This window comes from Vigna unguiculata, chromosome 1 (assembly GCF_037176805.1).
Source record: "Vigna unguiculata cultivar grain cowpea cultivar isolate G323 ecotype 2 chromosome 1, ASM3717680v1, whole genome shotgun sequence".
In the NCBI taxonomy this organism is placed as follows: Eukaryota; Viridiplantae; Streptophyta; class Magnoliopsida; order Fabales; family Fabaceae; genus Vigna; species Vigna unguiculata.
In genome coordinates this window covers 44,570,606-44,592,842 of record NC_140792.1, presented here as the reverse complement: position 1 = coordinate 44,592,842, position 22,237 = coordinate 44,570,606, and the positions used below count along the sequence as shown (strand labels likewise).

The following is a 22,237-nucleotide window of genomic DNA, read 5'->3' as shown; positions in this document are numbered from 1 at the left end:
TTATGTTTTGTATCAATGAGTAGTGAAAGATAATATTAAAAGTTATTAATAATGAATATTAATTTGGCATTGAAAATATTTTTCTAAAAATTAAACTAAATTAATTATTTTCATTATTGCGTTTAAGTGTCTCTTAGTACATATAAGCAGGAATATTTATTACCATATTCTTTCTTTAGTTTATAATAATCTAACAATTGATTGAACGTTTCACAAAAAAAGAAAAATAACTTTTTAACAATTCACATTAGGAAAACTAAATTACACACTCCTCCTTTTTTTTCCGGTACTTAAACATTCCTTCTTAAACCTTTCCCAATGGTATTAATGGAAAATGACAAAAATAAAAATATAGAAATAGACAATTTGACTTGCCTGAAATACCAATAAATCCATGCTTTAAGTTACAGCTGTCAAAATAAGTAACTCGATCCGATTTAATTCAACCTATCACAATTAATAACTTAGTGAACTAACACAATTATTAGTAAGCCGAAACAATTTGAATCTGGTTCGACTCACCAGACGTTGGACTCACTTAATTAAAAAAATACAATTTTTTATTTTTTTTCAATCAAAACTAAATTATAATTAAAATTTAAATTTAAATAAACTTTAATATAATCCAAATACAAACTAAAATCACAAAAATATAAATTATGTATTGACTAAAAAAACAACCTAACTTGATCTCAATGCAAAGTCCAACTTAACAAAAAACATTTTTGTGACCTTTTATTTGCTGGTTGGTGAGTCAACCCAACTCACTACGGGTTCAACCTGGGTGAGCCGAGTTCTAGGTAGACCGGATCAAAAATCAATCTGTATTGAAATTTATTAAAAAAATTTAACCCAATCTGACCTAAATCCATGATGGACCAGATTGACTCACAAGTTCCAACCCACTTATAACTTTAGGCTAATTTGATTTCTATTATTAGCATTGGATATCAATATCCAAATGTCATTTTATACTTATTATTTCCCACAGGATGCCAAATATTCACCTTTTTTTGGAGAAATTATATCAGTAATCATATATAGACCTTGATTTCTCAACTAGGGCTTATAAGTAAGATTATTATTTGTATGTTCTACCCGTGTGGTGAGAATAACAACTCCATGAAAGGAATACACACCTCATGGGTCCAGTTAAACCCGTTTTATTGTACTCCAAAATTTGAAGTTTCCTCTGTTAACGTCTACAATGACAAGAACTGCAATCATAAAATGTTAAAAAGTGAAGATAAAAATAAGTTAAATTGGTGAAGAAAGGGAATATATTTCAGAAGCTGTGTATGTATATACAGGTTCCAGAAAAATGAAGGGCTCAAGAGTTTGAAGTAGTGACTGTCATCTACTCTGTAGATGAAAATATAACAATTCATTCCATGTATCTGGAACCCCTGGAAGACACCAATGGCTACAATCTTGAATCCTAGAAGACCGTGTTTTTCTCCCATAAATTGATGGGTGACCATCGATCCTATATGCTGACAAACTAGTTACATTCAACAATGTCACAGGAGTTTTCATTTGCTCTATTATCTGCTCTACGATTATGTTCTTCTCAGGATAAGTAGTGCTTAATAAGGTTTCATTCAGAGGAAGAGTTGCTTCTGTACAATGCCCTCCAGAATTCCAATCACCACCACTGTTGCAAAGCATCAACTTCACTAATCAGCATCTCTTAACATCTTAGACTTGGGAAAATACAAGAGCTATTGTAGAATGAGGGAATATCAGAAACAAACCTGAAATGTGATGGTGCTGAACTTCGGAAGAAAACTCTGGTTTTTCTGTGATTGATGTGTCTGTCCACCCATGAAGACCATGTCGTTAAAGCTTTTCTGAAAGCTGTGGAAACATTTAGCTGGGGATGAACTAGATTTCCTTCTTGGTAGAAATAAATCCTGTTAGAGAATCATAACGGTTATATACAGATCACAGAAATACTGATGTGAATCATGTATTGAGTAATTAGGAATCATGTATTGAGTAATCCTTTCTCTAACATAATTAACACACTGAAGTGCAAGTATTCTACTGAGTAATGAACACATCAACAAAGGTTTCTTTCTAGGCCTATAAACTAAAGGATGAAGAAAAGTGCTAACCCAGCTTTTGTTTTGTAATGTGACCACCAATGCGCAGTGTTGAAAACCAAAACATCAGCTCCCTTCCATCTTGATGAACCATGATCAATGGCATCAATTCGCAAGGTTGGTCTTCGTTTCTGCCCAACTCTTGCCTTGCTTTCATGAACTAAGAAATGACTCACATAGTATTCAACTGTACATTGATAATCCTGCAAGGTTGAAAGGGTAAAGTATGAAAACCTAATACTCCAGGACCAGCCATACATCACAAAAATAGAAGTACGGTTCTGCAGAATTACCAGAAACCTGAAACTATAATTTCCCTTCTCTTTCGTAATTTTCCTTCCATGGGTCTCATGCACTCTCGATGGATCTTTAATACCACCCAATAACATGCACAACATTGATTCCCATTGGTTCCTATTAATCGAGTCACCCACAAAAACAAGCCTTTTCCCTCTAATCAACTCCAGCATTTTAGTTGCATTGAACCTTCGCCAAAAATCACAGTACCAAAAAGCAAAACTTTCATTTTCCTCATAAATACTGCATCTGTAGAAAAATAAACAAAGGAAAAAAAAATCCCAAAAGATTGAAATTAGGAGTACCTCGGAATGTCACAGTCTTTGGGCTGCCATCTCCACTTAGAGTAGTCTCTATCCAATCTTCCATTCCCCACACAATCAAAACCTTCATCTATGAAAGGACACGAATCTTTGGAGTAAAGGGCATAGCTTTCATCAAAAACCCAATACCCTTTTGCTAAATCGCACCCTTCAACTCCCTTCTGCTCAATCTTCTTCAAAACAGGAACTTGAGTATTCCCATCTAAACCTCCAGTTACTATCTTCTTTTGCTCGTTGCTGGGTGCCCTCTCAGGCGAAGTTCCATACTCTTGCATTGCCGTGAAATTGACATTCGAAGCACCGACATGGTGTCGTACAGGTTCAGATTTGGATCCAGAGAGGCTTTCCTGGGTCCGGGAAAGACGGTTATCGATCAAAGTTGAAATTTTCACACCACTCACTGTGAAGTTTTCGGTCAGGGAATGAACAAATAAAGGTGGGAGAGCCACACTGTCACCGTCACCGTCACCGTCACCGATAGAAGAAGAAGAAACAGAAGATGAAGAAGTATTAGTAGTAGAAGTGGAGATGGAAGAAGAAGTGTTGAAATGAAGATGAATCTGTTGGTGAATTGAAGGAGTGTAATTGGTGAGCCAAGTGGTGAAGGTGGAAAGGAAGAGAATCGAGGAAAAGATAGTGAATGAAAAAACCAAAAGCCTAGTGGGTTTGAAGGAGAAACTTCTCTGTCTCTCCATTGCCAAGAACTGTTCTTCAATACGAGTCAATGGGTAGTAGTATCATACTCATGCACGAATGATTACGGAAATTGCAAAGAAAAAACTATTAATTATTGATTATTGTAGAAAGAAGTTAAAGCCAGAAACAATGTGAGTGACAACAGGGTGGTGGATTCAGAATAATAGATCTCTAATTTTTAGTGTCATAGGTGGTTCACGGTGCAGAACTGGTAATGGGCCAAAAATGTTCCCTAGTTTATGTCATAACTAAAAAGAAAAAAGAAAAATATAACAATATATTTGTAGGTAAGCATAGTAGGTGAGAGTAGTATATTTTTACATTACTATTAACAACTTTAAATATTATTATTTTATTTTAAAAAATTATTTATTTATATTATTATGGTTAAATATAATATTTTATTATTAAAAGAATGTAAAAGGAAGAAACAGGTGTGAAATCATAATTTTTCTTTTTAGGGACCGAGAGATACGTCCTTATCCACTATGATTTTGTCTACGCATTATGGGCATTATGAGGTGTTTTTCTTAAGCGAGAGATATATGTGTTAATTTTAACTTTTTAAATATACATTTATTTTTTGAAAATCTTACAAAAGTTTGTGAAATTAAATAATAAAAAATTAATTTCTTGGACAAAAGTTTGAGATTTTACAAACAATAAAAATTAAGATTGAATTACAGTGTCAGGGAATATGTTATTTATTCTTTGACAAAACCAACCTCCACCATTTTCTTAATGATTTTACTTACTTTCTCTAACTAAACCCTCATGACTCATCAACCACTGTTTTAATTATTTTAAGATGGGAATAAAGTCGAAGCTATATAGTGTACTCTACTCATGATCACATGCACCCAATATCATTATTCCTCAGCGAAGCATTTGGAACAAAACACGTTCAGGTCCTACTATCAAAATAATTATTATTTTTTCCCTGTTTTGAGTTTTTTTTCACAGTGGAAAGAATTATATTTTGGTGTATACCATATTATTAATGGGGTTTGCCCAACATAATCCAAAATATTTAGAAGAGATATAAATATAATTTAATCAGTCATTTATTATTTTTATTTGTCATTATTTTGAGATGATTTGATCATAGGGATGGAAACAACTACAATTACAAATTTAATTATTATTTTTTATTTTCATCCTCCTCATCTTACTGTAATTCTTTTATTGTTCTAAATATTAATTATATAATAATTTTATACAATTAAAAAACCACAGTATAAAATAGGATATTATTAGTGATTAAATGTCTAAAATCTAAAATTTTACACAATTAAATACTTAAAAATGAAAGTCAAATTTCTACCTATAACAAAAATAAACAATACATATAAAATATTTAGAAATAATTAAACGTGAAAGTCATCTTTGACATCTTTAATTCCGACAATGAAAAATGAGAAAGCTATATTTTTTATAGTAACGTGAAAGTTAATTTTAGATATTTAGAAATGATAAACGCGAATTATTAGCTTCAGCATCGAAAAATGTGGACATATGCATAGACACATTCATAGTCGTATTATTAATGCCAGCTGAGAAACCGATAATTGATTTGCTTGCACTTGCTTTAAGGTACACGGAAATTGGGCCTGTATTTCAACCCAAACTCTTAATTTGGGCTAGAAAGGCCCAGCTTAAATGCCGCGGAAGTTCATAATGTATATACATTTTCTTCTTGCACATTGTGAAGAAGAGATCTTCAGCCTGAAGCAGTGGTGAGTTCTCTAATTTGGTAGCTGTGTTATTAAATCTTGGATTCTTGTTCAAGTGGTACGTTATCGATCAAATTCTTAATTTATACTAATTTCCTCATTGTTCATTCCATAAGTTCTTTCATTATACATTTTTTGGCAAATTGGTAGGGTGAGAATGCTTGTGGTGAGTTTCAACTGCAATTATTTGAACAATGTTAATGTTGATGTCAGATATGGTGTTTGTTTTAATACAAACTAGATTAATTATTTTCGTTCGTAATAAGCATGTTCTTCATTAGAAGCATAAATCGGAACTGTGGGATGACGATTGAACGAGTCATGTTTCATCTCAGTAAATCTGATTTGATCCTTTATCCTTTTTATGTTGCTGCTGATAATGATAACAGAGTCACTCTCTTTGATTTTGTTTATTTGTAATAATGTAATAAACAAATGTATGTAGAAAAAAGACAAATGCATTTATAAAATTATTAGCAAAAACAACAAATAAAAATAGTAATTATTTTCAAATTAAGTTCATCTTGGTTATACTATTTGATCATGATTTTTAAGCGACATCTGATACTCTTTTACCGAGCAAATTTACTTTTATATTATTATGTTCAATCCCCAAACCTTAATGGCCAAATCTTATTTTTATTTTCTTCACTCTTTCTGGGGTTATCAAGGGAGAATATCAAACTTCTTACTTTCATGATTACGATATAAAAAAAACGTCTAACTATTTTCCTCATGTATTTTCCTTTACTCATCATGCATTCACTTGTGATCAATCTTACTAAAACCGAGGGTTTTGTAACTTGTAGAATAGACAAGTTTAGAGACAGTGAAGGAAATGGCTGGTCCTAGGATTACTCATGCTACTTTGAAAGGACCAAATGTTGTGAAGGAGATAATTATTGGAATGGTGCTTGGTTCAGCTTGTGCCACTGTGTGGAAGATGAATCAATGGAATGAAAAGAAAAAGGTCAGGTCATTTTATGATTTCCTGGAAAAAGGTGAGATTGGTGTTGTAGTGGAGGAAGAATGAAAATGGTTCTGTTTTCTGTAAAAACACTCCATCTTCTTTTTTTTCATTTATTTCTCTCTGCACTCAATTGGCTCTTTTGAGCTGACTTGATGTAAGATAATAAGGATTTTGTACCAAGGTAGAAATTTTATAGAGTTCGTTTTGTTGCTTTTCATTGCAAAGCTATTTTCCCCAAGCGGAGATGTCTTTAATATTGTTTTATCAATTAAAGTTTTTAGCTAGTTTTTGCAACTAATGAAGCGTTTCCAAAGGATAGCGGAAGGAACATAATATGTTACTTGTTTTTGTTAAACTTTACAATACAAAGTTCGGTATTAATGGAAAAAGACAGAAGTTAATGATTCTGGAATATGAAGAGTAATACAACTTCTCTTGATTTCATCCTTTCAAATTAGTTGTCTTGTTTCGAATCATACTGTTAATGCCTCCCACAGATTATTCCTCTCATTGGAAACAAAGCGAATTTACAGGCTGCGTCATGATGGAATTCTAGCCATCCTCAGTGGCAATTCTACAGCGATTAATTCATGCTTTTGCAGAAACTCAGTCATGATAAATTAAAAATTTCAGTGAACGGCAATATATTGGATTGTTGAACAATTTACACAGATTAAAGAGTTAATTGACTTGTCAGAAGTAGTTTTTATTTATATTTTCTGATTTTACCCATGTTTATAAAAATGTTTCAGTGACTTCATTTAATTGAAGTACAATCTAATTTTAAGGATATTGTAAGTGTTGTTAGTTTACATTAATTAGATGGAACTTTCAAGGGGGCTTCCCTGTTGATTCACCAAGCTAAAACACTTTTACAAACTAAATACTAAATATATTACATTCATCAAATTTTGAGGTTGTAAGTGGACAAGAAAATTTGGAAGCTGTTACCAGGGTATAATCATGCTTGGAGCTCATTGCAGGGTGTGGTGTACTTTTTGTGTAGTGACACTAATAATTTTAGGCAGCTTCTTCCTACACCCCACAGAAAAAATTGTCACCCATCAAAGCTTCACGCGGAATAGGATTATGATGAGTGTTTGTTCAGCCTTTTTCTAGAAGTTTGGAACACTGAACTAAATTTTGGACCATTATTAATGGAATGCAAATGGGTTCCAGGTCATTTTTTCTGTGGCTCCATAATTTTAACATTTATCTTCGAAATTTTTATATTTTAAAATATAATCTAAAATACAAGTTTTATATTTTAAATTATACATTTTAAAATATGAAAATAGAAAGTATATATTAAATTGTTATATTCCATATTCATATTTCTAATTATACATTACGGAATATAAAAAATTATATTCCAAAATATTCAATCTAAAATGTTTTATTATATATTTTAAATTGTATATTTCAAAATACAAAATTGATTCTTAGTTACACAATAAAATATAAAAATTTATAAGGAGGCAAGTTGAAATTATGGAAGTGCAGACAAAAATTGCCTGAATTCTAATGCTGAAGTTGAGTTGAGATGTTGCTTGTCACTGTTTAATAAAAGTTGTTATAATTAATAAAACATAAAATAAAAATAGGAAACATTTTCTGATACAATTCAACCTTCAATATTTAAGAATTATATATATATATATATATATATATATATATATATATATATATATATATATATATATATATATATATATATAATGCTTACAAACGTGTCAAAAGCAGCATTATAATTCAGAGAAAAACTGTTCCCTTGATTTGAAAATAATAAATGAGAAAAAAAAAATCATCTTCTAAATATATATATAAAAAAAATATTACCTTAGTTATAGGAACTGAGCATTTTAAGACCAAATATTCAACGCGCAAGGCAATCTATTATCAACCTTTTAGATATGTACGTCATAAAATTGTCAAGATTAACTCCTCAATTATCATGGAAATTGTTGCATCCCTCAGACTGACCCCGCAAAATATGTAGGTATTTAGGTAAACAAACATCATTCCAAGTTCCATCATTTGCCATCATAGTACAATTGTATATTGAGTAAAAAGAATCACACCTCCGTGATTACGGAGGAAGATATCAAACAGCATAGGAAGAATAAGTAGAGTTTGGTTACCTCAAGTATGTTAGATTGCTTTGTTTTTAGGTAAGCCGCAAAGGAGAGCCTTGTGAAAACATGAGCGACAGATGATGAATCATACTGCTAAATCATTCAAATATTTTGGCAACTTACCACTGCACCAGCAATGCTATTATTGCTACTGTAGTTTTTAAAGGATCTTTACATGAAATCGTCAAGTGCTTTTGATATCCCCAACTTGTAATGTAACTCATCCCTGTCAATTTGAATGTCCTCACCAGTGAAGGGCGTCTTGCAGCTCTTTCTTCCACATGCATCATTTGGATGATTCTATTCCAAGTTCAGATAATTCCTCTACAACAATAAAAAAGCTCAAGGTTAATGCATAGATAGATGGTAAAAAAAAGCAGTATGTGTTTTAATATAGTCTAAATTATTTGGTTGCATGGGAAATGCCAAAATTACGGTGCACGCACGCTCACGTCTACACTTCGCAAGGTAGCAAGAATATGGCCAAGCCATACAGGGATTTACTGCTCGTAAATCTACCATTGTGAAGAAATAATTAACTTTCAGGTGTCTTTTGGAATTAAAATTTATGTTTAACAAATTTTGAGTACCTCCAAAATAAATTTCAATGTTTGTATATCCAACATCTAATAAATATTTTAAATTTTGTTACTTTTGGATTGACAGCATTGTAAATATCTTACTAAGATAATTAAATATCAACACTGTGAACTCATGAATACTAAAATTACTGTAACAACCAAAATAGCGTATTCATTAAATATTGAGTACTAGAAACACTAAAGAAAAAATGAAAATACCAATTTCAATACGAACTCATTTTGGAGGTACCAAAAACTTATTTAACTCTAAAATTTTAAGGCTGAAGATGTGGTTACCACAAGGAAGACCTTGGCAGAGAATGAAATTCTTCATATTCAAGCTCAGACGCTTCTCTGTTGCCACCTCCGCTGGTTGCAACCACTTTGCTTTCAGCATTTGTGGTTCCTTTGCTAACATGTTCTTTGACGGTGCCAGTTTCATGGTCTTCTTCTGCATCAGAACTATTGGACACGCAGTGTTTATGCAACCATCTATCTGTTTCCCAAAGTACATGCATGATGCTTTCTCTGGCAGTGTAACCATGACTCTCATGAGGGAGAATGACCAGCCGACAAAGAGCGCCATGACCCTTCAGTGCGTTGAAAAACCTGTCTGACTGCATAGCGGGACAAAGGGTAAGCAGAATGCAATTGGATAACGATAGATCCCAGGGTTCTTCCTCCAAAATAAAAACACGCAACAACCAATTAATTGATGACAACATATGAGAATAGCCAAGGCAGGAATTCCTCTCTTACCTGCATGGTTAATGTTCCTGGATTATTGTCCTCTTCCCCGTGAATAAGCAAGATGGGTTTCTTTATTTTATTAGCCGACATAAAAGGACTCATCTCAACATAAGTATTAGTAGCTTCCCAAAGAGTTCTGTCTTCATTCTACAGAAGGATGTGCACGAAACATAATAAGACCTCATTCTAAAGTACACTTAAAGTCACAAGGTAACATGCAGTTCAAAGAAGATGGTGTGAAAGCAGATTAGAGGGAACTGTAGGACAAAACAAAAACAATTTATGGTAGTAGAAGAAAGAAAAATATAAGCCATTACAAGAAATACCTGAAAACCAAAAGGAGTAAGTGTTCTGTTGTAAGCACCAGAACGGGCAATTCCACAACAGAAAAGATGAGGTGCATGGGCCAGGAGGTTAGCAGTCATGAACGCACCATAGGAATGTCCACCAACAGCTATTTTCTTTGGATCGGCTACCTAGATGTGACAAGTGAACCCCCCAAAATTGCTTCAGTCGTATTACTTGTATGGACCAACAGTTTTATATTCTTCATACAATAAATATAAAGCTTACCCCACGCCTGATAACTTCCTCCACAGCAGCCTCAGCACTTGCAACCAATTGTTCTACATACCTGAAATGCAGATATTTGGTTTTATATCAGATAAACTCTAAAGCTTTACTAGTTATGAGGTATGATTACATAACAGTAATCTGAAGAAAAGAACAAACGAAGCCACCGTCTCATATGTCCAAAAATTTGAAACTCCAATTTGAAGAGAAAATAAGATTGAAATTCATGGGCCTGAACAACTATTAGTGATAAGTAAATGGTAAAGATCCCACAGATGTAACAATATCATTTATCAAGTTACCTATCATTTGCCTCTTCATCACCCTCACCAATAATAGGAATGGTAGGCCCAGATAGAATTGCAAACCTGCAGTATTTAAAGTATTCAAAGAGAGGTTCATCTTATTATTCACAAAACATATATTGAATTGGGAACAGAGAAATAAAGTAAAATTATGCTAAATAAAAATAACCAAATGAAACCCATTGTCGGTAAAGACAACCAATACCTTCTAGCCAGCCAAAGAAGGGCAGATGTAGAACCTATCCCAGGAAATTCATTTGGAGAACCACGAACTTGTCCAGCGGCATCTTTACTCTTGAACTCTCCAGGGTAAGACCAAACCAGGCATGGCAAAGGACCATCTGTTGATGGATTGTAACCTGGTGGCAGGTATAATGTAGCTGTAAGTTGAACCCCATCTTTTCTCTGATACCTGACCATCTCCTTCTGCAATGATGCAAGTTGAGGGTACGGATGAGGGAAATTTGTAACCTGAACAGTTTTTTTATCTGGCCAGCTAACAAAGTAATATTGGGTGTTTTCAGTTTTTGACTCTTTAGAAGTCAGTATCTTCAGCTTATCCAAATGCAAATCCCCTTCTTCCTGATCAGACATTAGAGCAACAACAGTCTCATAATACTTTTCTTTATCGCTCTGCCAGATTCGTTCTGTTTTACGTGTATTTCTGCAACATTTTGGTTCAAACCATCATATATGAGAACATGTCAGAAGCAAAATAAGCACTTTAAGATACTTACATGTCAAACAGATCAAGGAATGGAATGTTCCCTTCTGGTGTAGCACCAACTCCATTTAGTATAACATATCTTCCTTCATCACTGGCCCTTTTTATCCTTGCAATGATGTATGTCCCAGCTTGAGTCCTCCGCAACATGGGAGAGCCAGGATCAGAGTACACATCCTCTGAAGATCTATCAAATAGGATGTCTGGAGCTACATCTTCAGATCCAGGAGAAACTAGCCATGTTCTTATTTTCCGAGTTTTGTACCAAGACTCATACACCAGAGCCAGAGAATCATCACACCATGAAACCCCTCTGTACATATGGGGAAATCAAAAACAGTGTCTAAGATTTTAGAATATAAGCACAATATAATTGTGTCCATATATCTCTCAACGCTCCCTCACCTCAAAAAATAAAAAATGAAAAAAGTCTGAAGTTTACAGTAAGCATGGTAAGGAATTATCTTAAAAACTGCTACTTAGATATTCAAGCCATGAGCTAGACATAAAATAAATAATAACTCGGACTATTCTTTGCAAGTACAACTATCAGTCCAGACTATGAAAGTGACATGCAAACCAGCCCAAAGGCTGGTCATGATGATCAAGAGTGCAAAAAGATATGAATAGCAATTACAGCATTAGGATAGAATATTTGAGAGGCTAAGGCATGGAATTCATACTAGTGTCAACTATAAACCTCAGCAATCAGAAGCATATTTACAATACAAGAAGCAACAACTTATTTTTGAAAGGATCAAATAATGCCCACATATGTCATTGTGAATACACTGACAAGTACATAAATTATAGAGGGAAGAAACCAATGTAAATCAATCAATTGAATCCATACCCATAGCGGAAATCAAGCTTGTGGAATATCGTTGGCTGTTCACCTTCTATAGGTTCAGCAAGCTGTGTATAAACTATATCACGAGGAGAAATTTCAACCTTTGCATCACCTCCATCTTGAGTTTCTACCCTAAAAACCTCAAATGAAGCAATTTAAACAGATTAAGAAATCACGAATTATATAATATGGGACTACAAAAACAACAATGCAAATGAAGAGAAAAAATTCAGAATTTTATATTGAATAAAAGAAACATCTATTTAAGAGAAATTCATAAGTCAGTTGAAGAAAACAACCATGCATAATCCATCATAGACAAACAACTGGTTCTGCAGTAAAAGAAAGGAACATAAACTATATTTGAAATACAAGAACATCATAATCCATGAGCACACCCTCAAATACATGTTATTTTGGATGGGGAGGCTGTGAATGTACTTTATCCTCCAATCGAGAGTGTATAAATATCCAGGTTATTCCATTGAACTCTCAATCAATAACCTAAACAATTCCATAATTATATGATTTGTACATCAAGTTCGTGTTCACGCCCTCAAGTGGATATTTAATACATGTGCATAAAGGTATATTTACTACATGCCTGCATGATTGCTCTTGTAAAGTAAATGCTTTATTTGCATGACAATGAACTTTAACACTGAAAAGACACAGTAGGGAAGTTTAATTTTTAACCACTACTAAGTTTTGAGAGGAAATAGTGAAAAAACAAAAAAAAAATTCAAGCGCATATTTAAAATGTATATTTTTTTAAAAAAACAAATGCCTTTTAAATTTAATCAAGCATAGTAATTGCTAACAAAAAATAGTATAATAAATTTTAATGTCCACAATGTACTGCCACAGCAGTAAATGTAAATCCAAATTCAGATCAGTACCAGTAAAGTGTTGACGGCTTATCAGCTCTCCAATTAATGGAGCGCATCCCTTTTCTCACACTATTGAATGCAATTGGAATGTCCTCAGCAAGGGGCAAATCACAAAGCACCCTGATTAATTTTCCCTCAGCACTCCATAACTCTACCTTCTTTGGAAATCTTCCACAAGGTACAATGAAAGAGTATGGCCTGTGAATTGAACTAATCAAAATGTACTTGTCATCTGGGGAAGGGTCCATTGAGGTATAAACAGCTGGTGCGCCAATTTCTTTTGCAGAACCATCCAAAGAAGCTAAAACAAGTTGTGAGGTGGCATAGTAGTCAAACAAATCTTCGTCGTATTCATCCTTCAGCAAATCCTGGAATGTTCTTACTTGAACAATGTTTTTCTCCTCATTAGATTGAATTTTGGGGCCAGCGGGAACCAAAGGTTTCTTTGGCGGAGCTCCACGTGATGATGGAATGGTACAAACAAGCAAAGAAGAGTTATTTACCCAAACATAATTGTCAAAAACTGCATTCAAGTGTACATTTGGTGACTTAAACAATTCTCTGGCTTTCCCTGTTTTCACATCTGCAATCCACACTGTGAGTTTACTGCTATCACTATCCTCCTCATTCACACGAATGCTAAAGGACAAATGGCAACCGTCAGGAGACCACGAAACAAAATTTATTTTAGCACCATCAGGGAAACCATGCACCTCTATCTCTGGCCCTAATGTGCCATCAGGAAGAATTTGATGGATCCCTATACCTGTGTAGAATGACATGCGACTCCTAGTATTGCACTTTCCATCAATACGTATACCAGCCAACTTTTCCTCCGGCCTTGCTATTTCTGTCAGTGGAGGTAGAGCTCTTCGCTTGAGAAAGATAATTTTGTCCCTGAGTGGTGAAAATGACAATGCAGGTACTGGTGGAGCATCAACTATTTTACTGATCTCAGGTGGAGGAACACGATACTTTGTTCCTACAGTTGACTCGTCTAGTATTGGAGAATCAGAATAAAAGGTCAGCATCTAGAAATAAGTAAAGCAATCTAAACAATATTATAGATCTGAATATGAATTTCACAACTATGTCTACGTGAGGCTCGAATACAAAAGGACTACAGAGTATACGATAGAAAATGAAGTGAATATCTTGCTTCATATACCAAATTATTCAGGAGCTCAACCCTCAAACGTTGTTCATATAAAACTCTATGCAATCTTCAGTCAGTAAAAAGAGTGTGGCAAATCATCGAACTACACACAAAAGTTCAATAGCCGCAAAAATATTTAAACTATTGCAAAATAAGTTCATTAATACGGCTAATGGTGAATTAACGATGGGTTATTCAATTACTTTGATAGCTATGATAATTTCGTATTTTCACAGCATCAGCAACTTAATAATTGAGTGAACTAGTACAAAAATCAAGGAGCTGAAATTTTACTCCAGCTAAACGATCAACCGCATGAATATGCGTCAATAGATTAATAAGTATAAGGTCATCAACGCACGACGCTTCCGAAATCGAAACACTGTAAGAGGAAAAAAAACAACAACAGCATCTAGTTTTGCCGTACAACAGCAAAAACAGTGGCGAAGGAATGAGTGCTGAGCTAACCTTCGTAATCAACAGAAGTAACGGCGTTGGCAGAGGAAGAAAAGGCGGCAGTGGCATCTTCAGTAGGAGCAGCAGCCAGAGGCGCTAGATTGCGCAACCGCAAAGAAGCCATGGATGCGAAGTTCACAGCGGTTCGGAGACGGAGCGTGAGGCGCAACGGAGGAGCGAGAGGAATAAGAGAGGGATTGGAAGGGAACGATGATGGCGAAAAAGGGAGAAGAGTGAAGCGATGGTACAGTTTGTGAAGTCGCATCATTGATAAAATAAAAAATTCTATTCCTGTTTGATATTTTTTTCTCTCAAAGTCTCGGTATATCCGTAGTTCGTAAGTCTTCCACTACCAATAGCCTCAATGCATTTCGATCTGTTATTGATTTTATTACATCACAAATTAATATTTTAAATTAAATTTTTATTGATTTTAATAGTTTTGATTTGTAGCTGCACGTAGGGAGGATCCAAATTATCCATTTGCTTCTCATAGAGAAGGAAAATAAATAGAAGGAGAAGAGGAGAAAAATAAATACAAAGTAGTTTAAACAGAAGTATTTTAGTAGAAATGCAATGAGTATTGAAAAAATATATATTTTATTATTAATACTATTTTATGAATATTATCTATTGTAATAAGACAAAAAAAATAGTAAAATTTGAAAGAAAAAAATCACCTATAATCAATTATGAGTGAAAACATAAGATATTAGCTTGTATTTCTTTTATCTTTTTTTCTGACGTGCATTCTTCTACATGGTTGAAAATGATTCAAGCAATTCGTTAACTATTTAGATTTAATTGATTAGATAGTCATTGGAAAGTGATTTATAAGTTAAATTATCTGAATTCAAATTTTGAAAACTTGATATCAAGAACTTGTACCGAGATGTTACCTTTTCTTCAAGATTTAGGTTCTGTTAGTTAATATTAAGTTGCATTTATATAAAATACTAATTTTTTTTCTTTAATATATGAATCATTTATCTAAAAACGTTTATGACTATTTTTTATTAGTAAATTAGTATAAAACATCTAGAGGCTATAACGATAAAATTAATAAAAATAATTATAATAAGTTAAACAAGTCAAATTCAAAACGATATAAGGTTAGACTGTGATTATCTTTTAAAATGATATATGCCTAGTCTTCAGAAAAAACAATATAATAATTATTTTTTCAATAAAAAATTGTGCACATCTTACGATATTTTGCTAGTATAACATGGGCTTTTTCTTCCTGCACCTTTATTTTTTTAATTGCACTCCTGTGAAATCTGTAATTTTCAAATTATTTTTTATATAACTGTAAAATTGGGTTATAATCACCACGAATTTAAATGGAATTGGATTAAAAAAATTGTAAATTTTAGTAAAGGGTTAAAAATAAACCTGATTCACTAAAACTCGGTTTACCTGCATTAAAACTATGATGAGTTAGGTCATCCTATCAAATTTAAATATTAAATTATTTAAAAAAAAATTAAAATCCTAAATGTTCTTCCTTTTCTAATTCTCTCCATAAATTAGTGTAAGTAATCTATTTTTTTTTGTGTAAAATGAATGATAAAATTTTTTATAGATATTTAGAACAAATATAACTGTGTAAATCGTATAACATAAAATTTCAACAAGTGAAATAATACACAAAAATCATACTTATTAACTTAATGTCACTTCTTTTAACTTTTAGTATCTGTTGAAGGTAAGGTAGATTCTATAAATTATTAACCTAATATGTCTTAGATTTATTCATATTTTAATTAAAATTATAATTTAATTTTTTTAGGATCGAAGAAAAAAATTATATATTTTTAATTAATATCTTTTTTCAAAAGTCTTATGAATTAAATATTTTAAGAAGTATTTCTATATATCCATAAATAGTTATCAAAACATTCATTTTGAAAAATATTTTTATTTTTTAAATTAAATATTTCAAAAAATTGTTTTTTATAAGAGTGATTAATTTATTTTATATTATTGATAAGAATCAACTTTTAGAAAAATTACGGATAAAGTTAAGTCGTGTATTGTATACATGACTTATTTTGAATAAGTCATAAAATGCATGATTTCATTTCAAGAAAAATTCCAGGAGGTAGGACAACTTTGTTAATATCGTTGAAGTCCTGTACAACTTAATTTAATATTAAGATTAATTAAGCACGTATTAAAGTAAAAGTAAAGTAATGGAATTGAGTGGTGACTTTTGAAAATAATTTGTAAACTAGTTATATATATCATTGGCGACTTGTGTGAAATTCTTAAATCATTGAAGTCTGAAATCATGTTTAGAATTGACGATTTTGGTGTAAAAATCCAAATAAAGAAATCGTGTCCATGGTTGACAACTTCACTTATAATAATATGAAACTCTTTTATAGAATGAATTAACCTGGAATTTCCCGTGGTTTTCAAAATTACATATGTCTTTTAATTAATTAATTAATTTTTATATATTATATATATATATATATATATATATATATATATATATATATATATATATATATATAACACTTACACTCTATATTTATAAAAAAAAAAACATTGATTCTTTAGTTGGATATCATTTTGTGTTTTTTTTTTATTAAAATATCATTCAATCAAACATAAAAAGTCAAGAAGGGAATTTTTCTTTAGTTAAATTTTAATGTTTTACTATTTATACATTTTTATTATTTTTGTATTATAAAATTGTAAGTATTTTAAAAAACAGCAAATTTTTCAAATAAAATAATATTTGACAAATTTGAATAATTATTACTATATTTATAATTTTAAATTTCTTTTATATCAATAAATAAATAGCATACTTTACTGAGAAAAATACAATATATATTGCCATATATATTCATAAACAGTGGCGGATCTTGACCAACATTGTTGGGGTGTCCAGATAATACATCCAAAATTTATACATTTCATTATTGTCACTAACATAATAAAAAATGAAGTATACGAAGAAAATTGAGAGACATAAATATCAAAAATGATTTATCAATATACCTATTTAAATAATCTATTCTTTTATTCTTCATCAATATACCTATTTAAAAAATAATAATACTAAAAAATGATTTATCATGATCTAATAAAAATCTGAGAGACATAAATACCAAAAAAAAATTCGATGATAATCAAACCACACTTAAAACTCAATTATAAAAAACACACAGTATAATCATATGAATGTCTTCGTGGGGGACTTGATTTTACCAAAGATGATGAAAATGTGAATTCCCAACCATTTATGCGTTGGAGAGACCGTTTCTTATTTTGTGCTGAAGCAATTTTTAAATCACAGGCTGAAACAGGTGAAATTAAAGGGCATTACTTGAATGCAACTGCGGGTACATGCGAAGAAATGATGAAAAAAGTTGTATTTGCCAGAGAATTAGGCGTATTTGATAAAATAAAAAAATTAATATAAAAGAGATTCATTAAATAAATTAATAAACTAATATTTCACTATCAAGTAAGACAAAAGAGAATTACTTTCTTCTTAATTTTTTCGAATGGAAGAGAACAATTAGGTGATGAAAGCAAAAATAATTTATCTTTTTCTCTTCCGAAAGAAAATAGGTAAGAATAGAAGATGAGAACAATTTATAAGAAATTCAAGACATAGACATATAAAAGAGGCTCATTAAATAAATTATTGAATTAATATTTTACTATCAAGTGAGACCTTCTTCTTTTTTTTCCTGGAGGATGGAAGAGAATAGAGGAGAAGTAAGAGAAAAAATAATAGATATTTTTCTGTTCAGAAACAAAAGAAAACATATGAGAATGAAATATGAGAACAATTTATGAAAAACACAATCTATAATGAAAACAAATAATAAAAAATATCTTGATAAATCTTTTTAATCTTTATTCTTTATTATATTTGATTTTATATTTTATTATTTATTAGTATTAATTATTATATTTATAAAAAAAATAAAATATTTAATTTAATATTTATAACAAAATAAAATCAAAATACTTAATATCTATAATAAAGAAAATAAAAATATCTATTGTATAAAAAATTTCAAATAATATTTTTGGAGGGCCAAGGCCCCTCCCTATACCATGATAATCCGCCGCTGTTCATAAATATGGTAAATACAATAACTATAATATATTCAAATCCTCAAACAACTTCCAACCTGTTTAGGGCAGTAACCAGAATTTATTTGATTTTATCACTTTTCAATCTGTTTTTTAATATTATTCAGTTACTTTATTGAATTGGTTTGAAAATTTCTAATGTATATTATAAAAGAAACGATTAGTATAATTGGAATTTTTTATTTTAAGAAGTACAGGAGAAATCATATAGAAAAAACACAATTCACGATAATTACGTCATGTATAGTATAATTTTAATTTTTATAATAAAAATAGGAATGAGTGTTAACCAGTAAATTTTTTAAGAAAGAAAGTCGTCAACCAAATTCATGATCTCTGTTTTGTTTATTTTATGAAGATCTCGTCAACCATGGACACAACCTCAGCAGATATGATCTTTTAGGATTTTTATGCTTAAGTCGTTAATGCTAAATAAGTTTTAAAAGTATATTTAAGACTGAAGTAACCAATGATACATACTTGAAAGATTACTCTCATAATTAGTCACTCACTTCTACAACTTTGTTTTTAATTTAATTTGTGTTTAATTAATTTTAATCTTAACTTTAAAATATAAAACTATTTTTCAAATTGAATATTTAACATTTTTATATCTAAAAATACCTTGCAGGAATAAATTTTGTACAGGATGCGTGAAGAAGCAGCAGTGTTATAGAATAAATAAATATATATATATATATATATATATATATATATATATATATATATAACAACGTAATATTTAGTTGTCAGTTCTTACATCAACAAGATAAAAAAGATTATGCAACTAAAGAGTCATATGTCTATTATCAAATTTAACACCTACGTTGAAACTTAAAAATTGGCTTAACTGGTCAACACTATAACACCTTCTTTATGTTATGATGTAAATTCGTGATCTGCTTAAGAGAAAATAAAGAAAGATTGCCGATAAAAAAATAACATTATTACCACCTGTTCGTAAAAGTTGAGAAGTAACAAACAAAGCGATAAAATTATCAAAACATATGAGAGAAAAAGTAATTACTGTGATAATAGTTATTATTATACAAGTTCTAGATTTTTGTTTTTCTCAAAAAATGGCCACTTTATTAGTGAAGTAAAATAGCTGTTAGATCCAAATCATTAAACCTTAACTTTTCTCAGACCAATTTCACCGATAATTTCTCACTTTTTTTATTGAAAAGATATTTTGAGAGAAAAATGTCGTATACATTGTGGACTTTACGTGGGAGAATATAATTGGTTGGAACCAGATAAGAAACATGTGTACACAAATCTTCCCGAGCAATAGCTATAATCTTTCAATTCTATTCCTTAGACTGCATCTTAAACCCAAAGAACACGAAACAGAAACAGAAACAAAAGGAAGAAAGCGAAGAAAGAAAACAAAAAGAATGGCAACCATAACTGGTGTGAGTCTTTCAAGCCCCAGGGTTTTGTTCAACGCATCTGGCTCACTGAAAAATGCGCACGCCATAAAATTCGCACTTCCACCGCGCCAACCTATGCGACCGGGTGGTGTCCAGATGGGTCGGGTGCTGAGGATCCAACCCGTTCGCGCCGCGCCCGATAAGATATCGGAGAAGGTGGTGGAGAGCATAAAGCAGGCGCAGGAAACGTGCGCCGACGATCCGACGAGCGGCGAGTGCGTGGCGGCGTGGGACGAGGTGGAGGAGCTGAGCGCGGCGGCGAGCCACGCGAAGCAAAAGGAAAAGGATTCAGACCCTCTGGAGACCTACTGCAAGGACAACCCGGAGACCAGAGAGTGCAAAACCTTCGATGAATGAGTCTGCAACATAAATGGGAGTGCACGATGGTATTGCCTGTGTCAAGTAAAACTATTGCCTTACACAACATATCAATTCTGAAAAGCTGTGTTAATGTTTATTTACCATAATTCATAGCATATCATCGACACTCATCGTACTTTCATGGTTACTTATGTTAAATCAAAGCCTTATGCACTCTTTTTTTTTTTGTATGTGTTGTGATGCCTGAAGAACATGTTATTGCTAGTTAGAGTTAGTAGCTACATGAGGTTGGATCAAATCATCGAATTCACGAAATAGATATCGATTGCGTGAGTGAGACTGAAGATCTATTATACTGTTGCATTCTGATTACCATAGTTCTAATACTCGGTTCTTTCATAACGAAACGAAATTATGGTCTTTGATATGTAAAATTCTTCCCATTTTTCTATTTCTTATAATTGATGTAATGGATGTGGTCCAATGAGTGATTCGAATAACTTAAAAGATAACAGATATTTGGTATGATAATGTTAAAACGATAAATCTAACAAATAAATATAATTTTTATAACATATTAATTTTTTAAATATGAATAATAGTATCTTAGTAAATGATAATAATGTAATGTTATTAAGTTAATATATAAAATAAATTTATATTTATTAAAAATGAAGTGAAATGTTAAAAATAAAATGAAATGAATAAAAAAGTTAATTGTTGATGAATAAAAAAAATAAGATAAACAATTTTATAAAAAATAGGTAAAAATAACTATTAATTTTAAAAAATAATAAATAATTATATTATAAAGAGTAGAATTGGTATTATGAAATGTGGACACAAAAGATTGAATCCTCCTTATTATTGTTATAGATGAATAAGTGAATTTTAAATTTAAGTTAATTCTATAAAATTGATTATTTATAACATAAATTTTACATTCATTTATATATTACAATTTTTTTTAATCTAAATTATACTAGATAATTTTAATCCAACTTGTTTAATTCACATGCTAAATAATAACTATAATTCGTAAAAAGAAAATTAGACTAATAATATTTAAGGAGAATATATATATATATATATATATATATATATATATATATATATATTATCAATTTTTTTATGTAAAAAAATAAATTCATGTAATTCATTTGATTCAAATTTTAAAATACATAATCTAATTTTAAAGTATTCTAAGAATTACAGTTTTTTTTTTAAATAAAACTGGTTACGGAAAATTAAATTAGGCTTCAAAAATTGCAATCCTTCCTACGGTTTCTATACATTTGTTTTCATCTCATGTAAATAAAATTTCCATTTTACTCTTATCGGATTATAGAGTACGAAAATAAATAATAATTTTCAAATTGTATAATTTAAAATCTTTTTTTTTTCGAAAAAAATTGAATTGTATAATTTAGAAGTTAAAAATAATTTTTAAATTGTCATAGTTATATGGTTTTAAAAATTATACCATTAAAAAATATTTTTTTAATTATTTTTAACTTCTAAATTGAATAATTCAAAAGTTATGTTTTATTTTTACATTACACAATTTAAAAAGGACAAAATAAAAAATAAAAAATAAAACTTTTTATAGAGGTGAAAGAAAAAATAACAAATGGAAACTGTCTCCAACTTTTAAACTCTTCAGCCTTACTAGTTGGGCCGGGCCTGGCAATTACTCTAGCTCCTGAGTTTGTTTACTCGCATGGAAACTTATAGATATAACACAAACGATAGAAATTGTACTCACTGCTGCAAAGCTTTATTGATAAGTGATTCTGGTGCACCATTTATCATTT

General features: G+C 31.0%; 4 protein-coding genes across 8 annotated transcripts; 2 read left to right on the top strand and 2 right to left on the bottom strand.

The window, feature by feature from the left end:
• Positions 1-1,257: 1,257 nt before the first annotated feature.
• Positions 1,258-3,609, bottom strand: TBL6 (TRICHOME BIREFRINGENCE-LIKE 6). The gene is made up of 5 exons (XM_028061482.2): positions 2,708-3,609; positions 2,399-2,591; positions 2,118-2,308; positions 1,755-1,913; positions 1,258-1,654 (listed from the first exon to the last, which is right to left on the bottom strand). The coding sequence occupies exons 1-5, from the start codon at positions 3,418-3,420 to the stop codon at positions 1,354-1,356; spliced, it is 1,557 nt and encodes a 518-aa protein (XP_027917283.1). The 5' UTR covers positions 3,421-3,609; the 3' UTR covers positions 1,258-1,353.
• Positions 3,610-5,002: 1,393 nt separating this feature from the next.
• Positions 5,003-6,341, top strand: LOC114179430 (cytochrome c oxidase subunit 5C-like). Of its 3 annotated transcripts, none has more exons than XM_028066712.2 (2): positions 5,003-5,157; positions 5,964-6,341. In XM_028066712.2, exon 2 carries the CDS (start codon positions 5,993-5,995, stop codon positions 6,185-6,187), a length of 195 nt encoding a protein of 64 aa, XP_027922513.1. In that variant the 5' UTR covers positions 5,003-5,157; positions 5,964-5,992; the 3' UTR covers positions 6,188-6,341. The 3 variants fall into 3 exon arrangements, with proteins under 3 accessions (XP_027922513.1, XP_027922962.1, XP_027921935.1); XM_028067161.2 differs by having other exon boundaries at positions 5,009-5,212; positions 5,969-6,341; XM_028066134.2 differs by having other exon boundaries at positions 5,012-5,212.
• A 1,762-nt stretch (positions 6,342-8,103) lies between these two features.
• On the bottom strand, positions 8,104-14,869 carry LOC114182129 (Prolyl oligopeptidase family protein). 3 transcript variants are annotated; one of them, XM_028068914.2, is made up of 11 exons: positions 14,557-14,869; positions 12,942-13,929; positions 12,046-12,174; positions 11,206-11,505; positions 10,674-11,132; positions 10,466-10,531; positions 10,164-10,224; positions 9,917-10,066; positions 9,600-9,737; positions 9,150-9,457; positions 8,104-8,583 (listed from the first exon to the last, which is right to left on the bottom strand). In XM_028068914.2, the coding sequence occupies exons 1-11, from the start codon at positions 14,810-14,812 to the stop codon at positions 8,571-8,573; spliced, it is 2,868 nt and encodes a 955-aa protein (XP_027924715.1). In that variant the 5' UTR covers positions 14,813-14,869; the 3' UTR covers positions 8,104-8,570. The 3 variants fall into 3 exon arrangements, with proteins under 3 accessions (XP_027924715.1, XP_027924709.1, XP_085530482.1); XM_028068908.2 differs by having other exon boundaries at positions 9,138-9,457; positions 14,557-14,866; XM_085674356.1 differs by lacking the exon at positions 8,104-8,583 and having other exon boundaries at positions 9,134-9,457.
• A 5,050-nt stretch (positions 14,870-19,919) lies between these two features.
• Positions 19,920-20,653, top strand: LOC114167576 (calvin cycle protein CP12-2, chloroplastic-like). The gene has a single exon (XM_028052711.2). The coding sequence runs from the start codon at positions 19,935-19,937 to the stop codon at positions 20,457-20,459; it is 525 nt and encodes a 174-aa protein (XP_027908512.2). The 5' UTR covers positions 19,920-19,934; the 3' UTR covers positions 20,460-20,653.
• Positions 20,654-22,237: the final 1,584 nt, after the last annotated feature.

What these genes read in the sequence shown, in the direction of transcription:
- LOC114179430 (XM_028066712.2), top strand. Translation starts at nt 5,993, where the DNA reads ATGGCTGGTCCTAGGATTACTCATGCTACTTTGAAAGGACCAAATGTT.
- LOC114182129 (XM_085674356.1), bottom strand. Translation starts at nt 14,812, where the DNA reads ATGATGCGACTTCACAAACTGTACCATCGCTTCACTCTTCTCCCTTTT. An exon ending in TACTTCTGTTGATTACGAAG is followed by an intron (nt 13,930 to 14,556) that starts GTTAGCTCAGCA and finishes CTCCAATACTAG; the next exon opens with ACGAGTCAACTGTAGGAACA. An exon ending in CTTCTTTGGCTGGCTAGAAG is followed by an intron (nt 10,532 to 10,673) that starts GTATTGGTTGTC and finishes TAAATACTGCAG; the next exon opens with GTTTGCAATTCTATCTGGGC.
- LOC114167576 (XM_028052711.2), top strand. Translation starts at nt 19,935, where the DNA reads ATGTGTACACAAATCTTCCCGAGCAATAGCTATAATCTTTCAATTCTA.
- TBL6 (XM_028061482.2), bottom strand. Translation starts at nt 3,420, where the DNA reads ATGGAGAGACAGAGAAGTTTCTCCTTCAAACCCACTAGGCTTTTGGTT. An exon ending in AAAGACTGTGACATTCCGAG is followed by an intron (nt 2,592 to 2,707) that starts GTACTCCTAATT and finishes TTTTTGGCGAAG; the next exon opens with GTTCAATGCAACTAAAATGC. An exon ending in TCAGCACCATCACATTTCAG is followed by an intron (nt 1,655 to 1,754) that starts GTTTGTTTCTGA and finishes GCTTTGCAACAG; the next exon opens with TGGTGGTGATTGGAATTCTG.